Source organism: Triturus cristatus, chromosome 10, assembly GCF_964204655.1.
Source record: "Triturus cristatus chromosome 10, aTriCri1.1, whole genome shotgun sequence".
NCBI classification, from domain to species: domain Eukaryota; kingdom Metazoa; phylum Chordata; class Amphibia; order Caudata; family Salamandridae; genus Triturus; species Triturus cristatus.
In genome coordinates this window covers 1,231,611,479-1,231,626,265 of record NC_140593.1, presented here as the reverse complement: position 1 = coordinate 1,231,626,265, position 14,787 = coordinate 1,231,611,479, and the positions used below count along the sequence as shown (strand labels likewise).

The 14,787-nt window shown below is 48.9% G+C and overlaps 1 protein-coding gene across 6 annotated transcripts in view; it reads right to left on the bottom strand.

Annotated features, from left to right (window-relative positions):
- The window catches only part of PFKFB1 (6-phosphofructo-2-kinase/fructose-2,6-biphosphatase 1), a 193,397-nt gene that overhangs the window by 13,687 nt on the left and 164,923 nt on the right, over window positions 1–14,787 (bottom strand). For all 6 annotated transcript variants that reach the window (XM_085629835.1, XM_085629838.1, XM_085629836.1 and 3 more), the window contains exons 9-12: window positions 13,668–13,814; window positions 11,508–11,612; window positions 11,266–11,395; window positions 8,757–8,819 (exon numbers count right to left, since the gene is read on the bottom strand). In XM_085629835.1, the coding sequence (XP_085485961.1) occupies window positions 8,757–8,819; window positions 11,266–11,395; window positions 11,508–11,612; window positions 13,668–13,814 (445 nt within the window). The remainder of the gene's footprint in view (window positions 1–8,756; window positions 8,820–11,265; window positions 11,396–11,507; window positions 11,613–13,667; window positions 13,815–14,787) is intronic.

Here is a 14,787-nt window from a genome sequence, read left to right as displayed (position 1 = left end):
AACACGAAATAGCAAATCACCTCACCTGTAATCTGATCAACTCCGTCTCTGTCCTGAATCGCAGATTTGGTTGAACAGCATAGGGACGTTTGATAGTTCACTTGTGTGCATCACTTGCCCTCTGCTGGACCTTTTTGGCATTACACCCTGTATTTTCTCTTCGGAATAACGGTTTTACTTGTGGGCATCTCCTGACATCAACTGGGCATCTTTGGCCTTACAACGAGTAGACTTGTTTGTACAGAGATCATAAATTCATTTGTGTGCATAGCCTGCCACCTGCCGGACAATGTTGGGCAGTACATGCAGTGCTTGGTAACCTCTGATTCTATGTCTGTATGCTGCACACAATGGCTCCAGATTTCATTCTTATTACCTGTTTCAATGGCTCCCTTTGAATAGACTGAAGGAGGATGGAAGCTGGGATGAAAAGCCGCGAGCTGAGGCCTGTTGGGTTTTATTGTATGTGGGGGACAGTTCTAACCCTTCCACCAGAAGCTCTGTGCCTCTTCACACAGCGCACAAAGACTCAGTTTACGTAGGATACCGTCACAGGAAGTTGTGGACAAGAAAGTTGATTTTTTTTACAGGAACTGGCTTGCATGTGAGCACACTTACTATATATATTATGTGGAAAATTGTAAGCTTTGGCATTTTCCATATATAACAGGTATACACATTACATGGCGGTGTGCGGCTCTTTAGGCATTAGAGTTCCAGGGACAGGTGTGACCTCAGGGTCTCGGAGGAGAGTTATTTTCCACTATCCTGGATAATCATTCGGGACAGACTTGAGTGCTGGGACTGAGGAGGTTGAAGCTGCTCGGGTGGGGCGCTCATTCTACTGCAGGGGAGGTGTAACCGGCAGGCTTGGTGCTGGGCGGTGTGGGGACAGTCAGGAGGTGGTTGGGAGAGGTCTAATGCAGGACAGTGAGAGCCTCTGGGTTGGATGAGCTCAGCATGGGGGATCCGTGAGTAGCCCGTCGCAGTCAGTCATTCGGGAATGTAGGTGGGAGCAGAAGACGACAGAGCGAATGTGCCTGGCCTCAGGATGTGCCTGGCCTCATAATGGAGGTGATGTGATGTCATCAAGAGAGATGTGTAAACAGTGAAGGTGTGGCAGGCTACAAGGCTTCTCCCAGGTCGGTGCAGTTGGGTTACTGGACAGTGTGATTTGGGGGGACTGTTGGTCACCACTCGTGCCCCACGGCCCCCAAAACTAGCGAATCCATTTGGATCTGCAGGTTTCTCCCTTTTGGAGCTGGACTCTCCTGACGCAGCCAAGTTGTGCAGTCCAGGTTCACTGCGGTGAGTTAGAATCGAAGATACATTGTGCCAGTAAATAAGTCAATAAATCGATGCCAAGCAGTGCCAGAACTTCAAAGAAAGAGATGACTTAATTGGTAATGAGTGAAAAGAGCGATTAACAATATAACAAGCAAGATAACAGGCGCAAGTACATTATGGGGCCCATACATTACTCCAGATGTTTTCTAGTGCTTAGACTATCGGTGCTAGGTTTTCTCTTATATTAGAACTACGATGACCAATATTATCCAATGAGCCTTAGCTCGGGTCATCTCTGGGAACTGTACTGAGAGGGGCTTTTGGCCACTTGCTGCTCCTTGTCCTGGTTAAGGAGCCTCAGTGACACCCACCCTACGTGGCGGAGTCCTTCCAGGGGCCATCAGAGGTCGCACAGTCCATCAAGACCATGGCCACTGGAGACAGGAAAATAGTTTCTGCAGGGCACAGCCCAGGGCCATCTGATGCCTTGCCCTGGTAACGCTTAGCAACAGTATTTGAGTCGGGCAGATGTGAGTTGTGGAGGCTTCGAAGGAGGGACTCAACGTGGGACTCCACATGCTCTAAAGTGTTTCCACACGAAGGAGAGCGGCACAGTCACCGGTGCTGGCCTGGGGGACTAGTTTGGATGGCGTTGGGTTCTGGCCTCAGTATGAGATGGGACAGGTGGGGTCAAGAGTAGCCCTGAGGGGCAAACAACAGAAGAACGACAAAAGAAGATGAGTGGACTGTTGCAATTCTCTGTGCCTCGGCCTTACACTATATCTATTGCACCGTCTCTAAATTATTAAAACAAAGCTGTTCACCTGATCATATCTGTGCCTCAGATTAGCTTTGCTAAGACTCTTCCAAGGCGCCTTCATGGGCTCTCAGTTTGGCTTTGCTGAGACTCTTCCAAGGCGCCTTCATGGCTCTCAGTTTGGCTTTGCTGAGACTCTTCCAAGGCGCCTTCATGGGTTCTCAGTTTGGCTTTGCTAAGACTGTTCCAAGGCGCCTTCATGGCTCTCAGTTTGGCTTTGCATTTCATGTTCTCTGCATGGCCCATAAATTCGAAGAACCACACCGAAGACAGCATTAGAAAGGGTGCAGCGAGACTCCTAGTAGAGGCCATAAAAGACGTATTAAATATGAGTACAGCCCTCCCCCCACAGATCTAAGGAACAATTGGTGAATAGAGGGGCACACTTGTTAAAAGTTTCAGATGAAGAAGATCAAGAACGCATCAGAGGTGCAGTAAAGATCAGCATTGGCAAAGCTAATAGGTTTCGCCTATATAAGATCTATTGGCCTTGCCAATGCCTTTTAGCCATGTCTTACAGCAGCGTCACATGGCTGTGCAGCATGGTTAAAAGTTTCAAAAAAGTGCCATGACGTGACCTTGCTGCGTCATAGCACTTTTGAGGTCGAAGCCTACGACAGCGCAGCGCTGTCTGGTTTGAACATCTTGGGGACATTCGGGAATGCATTCCTGCCATTGGTTGCCGTTGGCTTTGGGGTTTGTAACTCACATTCGCTTGCTTTCTATTTGGTGCTTCTATTTGCTTTAGGGAGCTTGAGTTCATCCCCTCCGTTGCTTAAACCTTATTTTCGGCCTTCCTCAACCAGTACTGGATTTCTGTAAACAGGCCTTTAAATCCTGCCCTTATCTTGCCACATTTGCTGTGCATTCACAGACTTAGGTCAAAGATCCGGCTCTGTCTTATGAGGGAGCTTGGTGTTTACTTTTCTTTCTTTGACTTCAAAGAGAGAGGATTTATGTGACAACCATGCTGGCTATAGGGGGGTGCTTGAGGAAGACTATACGATGTTATTTGTTTTTTCTAGCACACAAAATGTAAATGTCTGTAAATAAACTGTGCAGATATTTCAGAGTTTATAAGCATTAGAAAAGCACAAATGAAGCACATTTTTTTGGTAATTCTGTAGGGAGGTGAAAACAAATATTTTAATACGATCAAAACAAATCAATACATTGGGTGATGACATTTCCACACATTATCGTTTGTGCGATTTATGCTTTTATCAATAAAACTGTATGTCCATGCAAATGTAATGGTCATTTCAATTGAAAATGTGTTGTCTGTAATGGCAGTGCGCTACCTCACCATACTTTGCACCACTCCACATCATTTAACACTAAGCCTCTCCACTCTATGCCAATGCATTCTACATCACACTACTGTGCTCTACACCACTGCGCTCTACAGCATTCCATTCTATGCCACTCTACTCTGCAACACTGCATTCTATGCCAATGCTCTCTACTCTGTACCAAGCCACTCTACACCAGTGTGCTCTATGCCAATCCACTCCACTCTAATCTACACTGCACTATACACCTCTGTATTCCACCGTGCACCACTCCACTCTACGTTAAAACTATCTACTCAGCGGCCCAGCACTTGGCGCCACTCCACAACATTCTGTGCCACTCTAATCTATTCTGCACCACTGTACTCTACGCTACACCACTCTGTGCCACTGCACTCTACTCTGCATCTCTGCTCTCTATGCCAATGCATGGGGACAACCACTAATATTCTTGCATTATCCCTATTGATAGACAGGGCCAAGTCAGCAAAACTTCCATTATTCATGTGCTTTATCGACTATTCGTCAGCTTTTGACAAAATCAATAGAAGTAAACTCTGGCACAAACTCAAGGAAATGAAAATACCAGCTGCTCTCCTATACCAGTTAATATTGCTTCACACAAATACGTGGGTCCAAGTAAAGCTAGGGGACGGAAAGTATTTGTCCAGGAAAATTCCAACAACCATGGGGCTTAAAGAGGGGTGCGTCCTGGCACCAATGCTCTTCAACTTATTTATGTCTGACATTTCGTCAGAATTGGATATTTGCAATTCTCATCCGCCAAAGCTGGGAGGGCTTCTGCTTTCTAACCTCTTGTACGCAGACGATCTTGTACTGGTCAGTCAGACCCCCATCGGTCTCCAACACTTATTGGACACAACTAGTCGATATTCAATATCTAACGGATTAACTATTAATCACGACAAAACGAAGGTTATGAGGATACATCCAAAGAAGGAAACCTCTAAATACTCCTGGTATATGGCAGATTCAATAATCGAAGTAGTTGACCGATATAAGTATCTAGGTGTGATCATGGATAACAAGGGGACTTTCAACTTACCAAAAAAAGCAATTAAAAGAAGAGGCATTACGATAGCGGTAGCCATAAAATCAATCAAACAGAAAACGGCCGGCCCTAGCCTTATTCCACTGCTACAAGTCTGGCAAGCAAAACTCATCCCGGCAATCGCGTATGGGAGTGAGTGTCTGAGGGGAAGAGATGCACTCACTTTGGACAGAACTGTCTCAAGAGCTGCCAGTATAATATTTAATTTACTAAAGTACGTCTCGCCAGCCCAAATAAGGCTTGAATTCGGCATGCAAAGTCAAGAAATAGCCCGCATAGGAGCATATGTTAAGACCTGGTATAGGATAAAACAAATCTGACAAAGGCACACTGAACTCATATCTATGGAATGAAATACATCTAAAGAAGGAGTGTGCAGCAAGGACCTATTTGACAGCATCAATAGAACATCTGGGTCTCAAGGAACTTTGGGCCGCATCAGGGTCTTATCATTGTTTTAAACAAATTGTTCACAAGACAAGGCGGCACTTACAGAAAGAGCCCACGGATGGTTTGTGGTTCACAGCTATGACAAACTCTATCCACAACCGTACTTAGGCACGGGATTCAATAGAAAGAAGAAAGAAAAATATCTTTATCTTCGATTGGGTATTTTGCCATCTTTACCGCATCTTCCCCTGTGGAAGCGTCGCCAGGGTCCGTCAATATGCCGCCTATGTGAGGATGCTAATGAAAGTGTATTACACCTACTGTGTATATGCAGAAACCTACAGGCCGAACGGCGACAGCTATTAAAGCCGCTTTTTGTTAGAAAGCAGATAAGATCCTGCAGACAAGCTGTGATGGCATGTTTTGGAGGTGGAGATGTACAGCTGGCGTGTCGCCTTGTCCAATTCATGGAAGTGGCAGGGGCAAAAGCTCTTGCGTCAAGTGACCAGATCGCTTAATTTTTGCATCTCATTATATTAAAGCAAAATTGACATTCTATGCTTATCTAACACTTACTTACTATGCAAAATCAATGCACTCTGCGCCACTGCGCTCTACTCTGAATCTCTGCTCTCTATGCCAATGCACTCTACACCACTTTATGCAAAATCAATGCACTCTGCTCCACTGCACTCTACTCTGCATCTCTGCTCTCTATGCCAATGCACTCTACGCCACTGTATGCAAAATCAATGCACTCTGCGCCACTGCACTCTACTCTGCATCTCTGCTCTCTATGCCAATGCACTCTACGCCACTGTATGCAAAATCAATGCACTCTGCTCCACTGCACTCTACTCTGCATCTCTGCTCTCTATGCCAATGCACTCTACGCCACTGTATGCAAAATCAATGCACTCTGCGCCACTGCACTCTACTCTGCATCTCTGCTCTCTATGCCAATGCACTCTACGCCACTGTATGCAAAATCAATGCACTCTGCTCCACTGCACTCTACTCTGCATCTCTGCTCTCTATGCCAATGCACTCTACACCACTTTATGCAAAATCAATGCACTCTGCTCCACTGCACTCTACTCTGCATCTCTGCTCTCTATGCCAATGCACTCTACGCCACTGTATGCAAAATCAATGCACTCTGCACCATTGCACTCTACTCTGCATCTCTGCTCTCTATGCCAATGCACTCTACACCACTGTATGCAAAATCAATGCACTCTGCGCCACTGCACTCTACTCTGCATCTCTGCTCTCTATGCCAATGCACTCTACACCACTGTATGCAAAATCAATGCACTCTGCGCCACTGCACTCTACTCTGCATCTCTGCTCTCTATGCCAATGCACTCTACACCACTGTATGCAAAATCAATGCACTCTGCTCCACTGCACTCTACTCTGCATCTCTGCTCTCTATGCCAATGCACTCTACACCACTGTATGCAAAATCAATGCACTCTGCGCCACTGCACTCTACTCTGCATCTCTGCTCTCTATGCCAATGCACTCTACACCACTGTATGCAAAATCAATGCACTCTGCGCCACTGCACTCTACTCTGCATCACTGCTCTCTATGCCAATGCACTCTACACCACTGTATGCAAAATCAATGCACTCTGCGCCACTGCACTCTACTCTGCATCTCTATGCCAATGCACTCAACACCACTGTATGCAAAATCAATGCACTCTGCGCCACTGCACTCTACTCTGCATCTCTGCTCTCTATGCCAATGCACTCTACACCACTGTATGCAAAATCAATGCACTCTGCGCCACTGCACTCTACTCTGCATCTCTGCTCTCTATGCCAATGCACTCTACACCACTGTATGCAAAATCAATGCACTCTGCGCCACTGCACTCTACTCTGCATCTCTGCTCTCTATGCCAATGCACTCTACACCACTGTATGCAAAATCAATGCACTCTGCGCCACTGCACTCTACTCTGCATCACTGCTCTCTATGCCAATGCACTCTACACCACTGTATGCAAAATCAATGCACTCTGCGCCACTGCACTCTACTCTGCATCTCTATGCCAATGCACTCAACACCACTGTATGCAAAATCAATGCACTCTGCTCCACTGCACTCTGCAACACTATATGCTACTCTGCAACACTTTACTTCACTGGACTCTGCGCCATTGTACTCTACGCCACTCTATTCTACTCTGCACCACTGTACTCTCTACTACTACTCTCTATGCCACTCTACTCTGCACCACTCTACACCACTGCACTCTACGACAGTCTACTCTGCAACACTGTACTCTCTGCCTCTGAACTCTTTGCTGCGCCACTCTACGCCACCGCCCTGTGCACCACTCTAGTCTAAACCCCTGCGCTCTGCACCAATGCACTAAACACCACCTTACGCAAAACCAACACACCCTGCGCCACTGCACTCTATGCCAACTTCTCTGCATCACTGTACTCTACGCCACTCTAAGCTGCGCCACTCTACTCTACAAGACTGCACACTCTGCCACTGAATTCCATGCCGCTCTACTCTGCACCACTGCACATTACGCCACTCTACACTATTGCGATCTGTCATTACACTCAATTCTTCTCTGTACCACTATACTCTACGCCACTGCTCTCTGCACCACCCTACCTTACAACACTGTACTCTGTAGGACGGCACTTGCCCCCACTGAACTCCACGCCTCTCTACATCACTGCATGCTGTGCCGCTGCACGCTTTGCCACTCTATTCTACTTTGTGCCACTGCACTCTGCTCTACACGAAAGCACTGTATGCCACTACATTCTGCATCACACCACGCTAATCTATTGCCATTGCACTCTACGCCGCATCACTGCACTCTACGCCACTCTAATCTGCGGAACTCTACTCTACAAGACTGCACACTCTGCCACCAAACTCCATGACACTCTACTCTGCATCACTGTACTCTACGCCACTTTACTCAAAACCAATGCAGTCTACACCAGTGCACTCTGCACCACTGTACTTTACACCACTTCACTCTTTTAGGATTTGGAAGTGACGCAGTTACTCCTTGCCACAGGGCTCGCTCAATGGTGGACTTTGCGGAGCGCTGAAGTTTGTCTGACACAACATGTTTCAAAGCGGGGAGATCCTGAGCTGACCAGGCCACGATGGAACCAAAAGAGTTTGTGACTGGATGGGCGAGCGCTTAAGTGAACCATGTGTTGTCACCATACACTCGAAGGGCAGGGACCTGGGCAGGGTGAGTGGGTCTGGAAGTCAGTATCTTCAGGCTGGGCCTGTGGATCCGGTGTGCCCTCGGTATCTATGACCAGAAGGGAAGGTGGCGCAGGACACCGTCCGGGGCTTGTGTGTCTCTTTGGCCCAGCCCAGCCCCTCACCCTCTTCTCTTCCAAAACTGCACATCTGTATCCCCCCGAGGGTGTACTGCCCAAAGATGCTGCATCTGTGTCTGCAAGATTGTTCACTAGCTGAGTTCTAGGCCAGAGAGGGGAGACCTCTGGGAATACCGACGCGCCACTCAGCCAGTAGTGTTGTGGGAAGCTCCCTGCACTGTCAGGAGTGGGCGGGGTTTGGTCGCAGGACAGGATGTTCTACAAGCACAGGAAAGGAGCAAGCAACAACATCCTGCAATTCGATCATGGCAGGGTGGGGAGTGCGAACACCCTAGACAAGGAGAGTGAGGCTTCCCAGCAGAGGACAGGCCTACAGGGAATTAGAAGTTTGCATGAGAGGCCAGTAAGGCATGGAAAGAGCCAGTCACACTATAGGCTGAGGTAAGGCCATTTCTGTGCCTCCCATGTGACTGTCTGCCTCCTCCTCTGGTGTGGTCTGACTTCAGTGGCGCTGCTGTGTGAGGTTTGAGTTTTCTTCGTGAACGTTGGTTACTCACCGTAAGCCACCGGTGTGAGCTTCAGCACCGTGTGAAGGGGGCACTTGAGGTAGGGCAGCTCTTCTGAAGGGGAAGAAAGGAGGACAGTGGTTAGGTAAGTGCCAGAGCAGCGCTGACCATGTCCCCCCACCCCAGGTGACCCCAAAGTCTGCACTTTGTACCCCTTTTCAAAGCCAGCACCCTCATAGGACAAGCACCGTGTACCCCCACCCAACCTACGAGCTTATAAAAACTGCACTATGATCTCTACAACAGACACTACTGTGTGCTCATTTATAGAACCAGGACAGAACCTGCAGTGTGCACCCCCTACGAAAAGGGAACTGTAACCTCTTCTAACAAGTCTATACTGTGTACTTCTTCTACAAAGGCAGCTCTCTGCACCTCCACTGGACCTGCACTGAGATCTCTCCTACAGAGCCTGCAGTGTGTACCTCTTTACAAAGGCTGCTCTCTGCCCCCCCCCTTGCAACTGGATCTACAATGTGAACCCTGAAACTGAACAAAAAAAAAACCTGCACTGTAATCTCCACTACAGTAGTATGTACACCCAGAGGGCCACCCAGACCTGTGCACTCCTCTCCAAAGGAGCCTGCACTTTGTACCCCCCTACAACGACCACCCTAGGCACCCCTTAAACAGTTTACTTAAGGCCCAGTGGTCAGTGCCTCTTGCCTGAGCCCACTGCGTATGGCTTATGCCTTCACACCAGAACATGGGCTTCTATGGGAATTCTCTGCGGCATATTATCAAGCCCATTATCGCCGCTTTAGCAGCAGTTTTCTGCCGCTAAAGCGGCGATAATTTTAACGCCGGACATTGATAATATGACCCCATGTTTTTTAACCCATGCTCTCCACCTGTCCCTGCCACATATACCCCACACACACCCTCTAACCTTGTGTCATGGGTCCTTACACCACACCTACTAATACCCATGCAGTTCTCTTGCTGGAATGGGAGTTATGAACATTACATACATGCAGGGGGTCCCCAGATGTGGCTTTGGGAGCGACCAGAAGGAGAGCTCAGAGCAGAGCTTGAATCTTGGTTTATTGGAATCAGCGACCTAGAGGTTTGGCCTGGGCAACAAATTCTGCTCCGCTCGTGGAGTTTGTTGAGTTTTGCCGCTCCGCGTAGAGCGCGGAGCTGCAAAAAACGGCACTTAGCAGTGCAAAGATGTTCCTCTTGTGTGGCTTGGAGGAACATCGTACGATAGACCACCGCCTGGTGAGATTTCTTAACGCGGGCGGTCTCGGCAGGTCGCTAATGCCTGCTTTGAGAAACCTGCCGCTCTCGTACGGGAAGCAGCCGCTCGAGTAGAACCTTTACTCGAGTGGCAGAAAGAAGCAGCGCCCTCTTGTGCTGCACGTGATGCCGTTAGCGCTGATTTTACAGCGCAGGACAAACACCTGGTGCTAAAAATCAGCGCCAAGTTTGTTGTTTGGAAGGAATGTTTTGCTAAATGAGTGGGGGGGGGTGGTTTGATAGAAAGTGGGGAAGAACAGGAACTGGATGTCCTGGTTACATGTTACATACAAGGCCCTCAGCGAGTGTACAGTCCCTACAAGAGGAATATGATGCGAGTGCAGTGCACACACTGATTACAGGAAGGGGAGGTGCTAGCCCACACACATGCAGTGATTGTTGTAAATGTGAGGGAATTAATATCACATGGGTGTTTACTGGACGTGAGGGTGAGCGCTCCCCGACTGTGAGATGTATGTAAGGCTTAATGCAAGCAACATCCCGTCACATGAGGTGTGCACAATAATGGCTGAGCATGCAGTGTCTGCAGGAAGTGTGCGAGGATGGATACAGGTATGGGCTGGTTGCAGGAACCGAGTGCGATCGTGGATGGACATGCAGCGACTGCAGGAAGTGTTCGAGGAAGGATACAGGTATGGGCTGGTTGCAGGAACCGAGTGCGATCGTGGATGGACATGCAGCGACTACAGGAAGTGTTCGAGGATGGATACAGGCACTGGTTGGTTACAGGAGGTGTGCGCGGATGAGTAGGGATAGGGACATGGATTGGTTACAGGAAGTGATTGTGATCGTACACGCAGTGACTGCAGGAAGTGTGCAAGGATGGATATATGGACGGGTTGGTTCCAGGACGTGAGTGTGAGCATGAACGCAGTGACTGCAAGAAGTGTGTGAGGATGGATACGAGCACGGGTTGGTTACAGGAGGTGTGCCAGGGTTGGTTATAAGAAGTCAGTGTAGTCATACATGCAGTGACTGCAGGAAGTGTGCGAGGATGGATATGTGCATGTTTTGGTTACAGGAAGTCAGTGTGAGCATGCTTGCAGTGACTACAGGAAGTGTGCGAGGATGGATATGGGCACGGGTTGGTTACAGGAAGTGATCATACATGCAGGTAGTAAGCAGCGTTGGGAGCCATCATACTATCTCCTTAACCAAGCAATGTTTTGCATCACATGCACCGGCTGCAGAAAGTAAACCTGTCTGAGTAGCAATACGTTGGCAGAATGAAGTACGGTACCTGCGCTTTTATCCAGGAAGTAGGCGAGGAGACAGCGCATCACTGCCTGGTGACAGATAACCAGCACATTTTCCTGCCGTTCTAGCTCCATGATGACTGGCTCGAGGCGCTGCACCAGGTCCTCATAGGACTACGGAGCGTGGAGAAAGGATGAGCACAGGGTTAATACAGCTGAAGTAAGACAGACACAAAGGGGTCCCCAACACCCCTTGTCCTCTCATCCTGGGGTGACCCCCACTCACCTCGCCCTTGGGGTAACGGTAGCGATACTTGTCCTGGTCCCGTAGCGCGAACTCCTCGGGGTGGTACTCCTGGATCTCCTCGTAGGTCATCTCCTCGCACACCCCCTAGGAGGACACATCAACAGGACCAAGGATTAAACCACAAGAGCCTTCCTAGAGCCATCTTCCGAGACCCTCATTACCAGGGCTTAGGACTCATTCCCCTCGCTCAGAACCGTCCACGCACAGAGCCAGAAACCCATTATATATATATATATTTTCAACTTGCCCTCTCAGATTGCTCTCTCACCAAGAATGACCGAGCCCAGATCCGTAAGTGTGATAGAAATGATTTATTCAGTTATGGCAAAATTGCCCGACGCGTTTCGGAGCAGCCGCTCCTTTCTTTATATATATATATATATGTAATCTAACACACCCCACAAGGCCCACTACAAATACCATGAAATGTATGTTTTCTAGACTCATGTGCAGTCAGATGGGGCCGGCCGTGCAACACCCTCAGTTACAAACACAGAGGGTAGGGTTCTCCTGCATACTCTGCTGAGATGTTTACCACACGCAGCAGGTAAAAGGTACTGAATACTACACTCCAGCAACGCTAACAAGAGGTTAAGATCAGAGATCCATAATAAAGAAAGAAACACCCCCCCCCTACAACACCCTGCCCCACAGTGGAATCTGACGACTCCTGGAGAAACGTTTGGAAATTCTCCCTAAATATCTCACATTGGCTTCAAATGCAAATTCTGGACACTACCAGGCCTGGGCGTAGTTCACGAAGTTTTGCTACGCGAAACTCCTCGAAGTTACAAAAAAAACTGCAAAGTTCTGCGAGTGGCGGAGTGCAGTGCGAACTGCAGTTTGTGCTGGTATTCCTGCTGCTCGGGTAGAAATTCTACCCGAGCGGCAGCTTGCGCTCCTTACCGTTCGCGATCGCGAGCGGGGAAGAAAGTCCGCTGCACATTACGAAGTCGAGTTTTCTGCACTCTCCGCGAATTCCGCGAAGTGCAAAGTGCAGAAAACTGCAAACTCAGCGAACGGAGCAAAGTTCACCACCCAGGCCTAGACACTACTTAAGCCCTACTGGACACTTGAAAAACTCTTCAGGGTGGGCCTTCTAGACTCCGACCAATGCTGGAACTGGCACAAAGTATCTGGCTCTCTTGATCATATGCTATTCCACTGTGAGAAGTTGAGAACATTCTGCAAAGGAATCCAAAATACAAGAAAATAGACTTTTGATATGGAGATCCCCTTAACTTTCACGTACCTATTCCGAAACTGAACTCCACGGATCGAAGTCTTTGAAACCTACTATTAACGATAGGGATGAAAGATATCCTATGTGAATGGAAATCATTTCAAAATCCATCCCCCCCAAACATGGTGGTCGTGGGTCTGCTGCGCAAGAAGTACAGATAACTTCATAACAACTTTAAGCCCCAAACAAACTATGGAATAAATTGGATTTATATATCCATAAAGTGATGCCACCATAATCATCAGCCTCACCAATCCACCTACGGAGACTGAATCTACGTCTTAGACTTTCCGATTTTAGGATATATCTTATCCACCACCGACCACCTCCTTAAAGAGCATCTTTAGGTGGGATTCCTGTCGGTGGTACAACACATGCACGCATCCCGTCACGCTGTTTCTTACCACCTTCCTTTCACAAGCCGGTCAGTACAATCCATTCCACCCTTCCCCGGGTTCCCTCAAACCCCCTGGTCTTGTTCTCCTATGTACGGTTACAATCAACGATGCTTTGAACATGATCATATATATGCCTACATTATAATCCTGGGTCTGCTTCAAATGTCGATGTTATCTCGCGTAAGATGCAAGCATTGTATTTACTTTGTATGATTTTATATCACTGGAAACTCCAAGAAAAGAGTTTTGAAATGGAAAATAAAGGGCTGTGTGGCATGCAGAGGACCACAATGAACGTATATTCCCACTACACTTGACAGGGGATGGGTTTTAATGCTATGTTGACTGGTTCAGTCCAGGAATGAGAAGAGCAGGACATCAGGTCCCAGAATGCACTGGGACATGAATATGAACATCAGGTGTTGAACTGTGTGTTTGGGCTGTTTCAGCTCTAAGCTTCGAAGCTGCCATTTTCAAGGTTGGTTCAGGTTGTCTCACCGCGTCTATCTCATTCAGCGCCTTCCACTGCTCGTAGGGCACTCCAAGCGCCTCAGCCGTCTGGATTGTGCGCCTCATATGACTGGTCCACACCTTCAGGTCTGGGATCTTCTGGGAAGTGATGAAGGCTCCGAGTGTGTTGGCAAACTGCGGGGAGAGAGAACATTGGTCAGAGCAGAACCGCTGTGAAGGTGCAAAACTGACCCATGCGAGGGAGACCTACAAGTAAACCTCAGGCCAACACCCCCAAGTGATGTGCAAATGATTCATCAGCTCGTCCCAGCTTTTCAGAAGCACCACCCTAATGTCAACCCATATGGGTTTCCAGACTGACCGTCCGCTTGTGCCAGGAGCTCTCAAATCTGTGTCCATACTGACAGTCCGCTTGTGCCACGACCCCCCCCTCCAGCCGTGTCCTTACTGACAGTTTGCTTGTGCCAGGAGCCCCCCCGCAGTCGTGTCCTTACTGACAGTCCACTTGTGCCAGGAGCTCTCCGAACCATGTCCTTACTGACAGTCCACTTGTGCCACGAGCCCCCCCTCCAGCCGTGTCCTTACTGACAGTTTGCTGGTGCCAGGAGCTCACCTCAGCTGTGTCCCTACTGACAGTCCGCTTGTGCCAGGAGCCCCTCCTCAGCCGCGTCCTTACTGACAGTCCGCTTGTGCCACGAGCCCCCCCTCCACCGGTGTCCTTACTGACAGTTTGCCTTTGCCAGAAGCCCCCCTTCAGCCACGTCCTTACTGACAGTCTGCTTGTTCTAGGAGCCCCTCCTCAGCCGTGTCATTACTAACAGTCCGCTTGTGCCAGGAGCCCCTCCTCAGCTGTGTCCTTACTGACAGGCTGCTTGTGCAGGAGCCCCCCCCCCCCCTCGGCTGTGTCCATACTGACAGCCTGCTTCTGCTAGGAGCCCGCCCTCCAGCCGTGTCCTTACTGACAGTTTGCTTGTGCCAGAAGCCCCCCTTCAGCCGCGTCCTTACTGACAGTCTGCTTGTTCTAGGAGCCCCTCCTCAGCCGTGTCATTACTTACAGTCTGCTTGTGCCAGGGGCCCCCCTCAGCCGCATCCTTACTAACAGTCTGCTTGTGCCAGGAGCCCCTCCTCAGCTGTGTCCTTACTGACG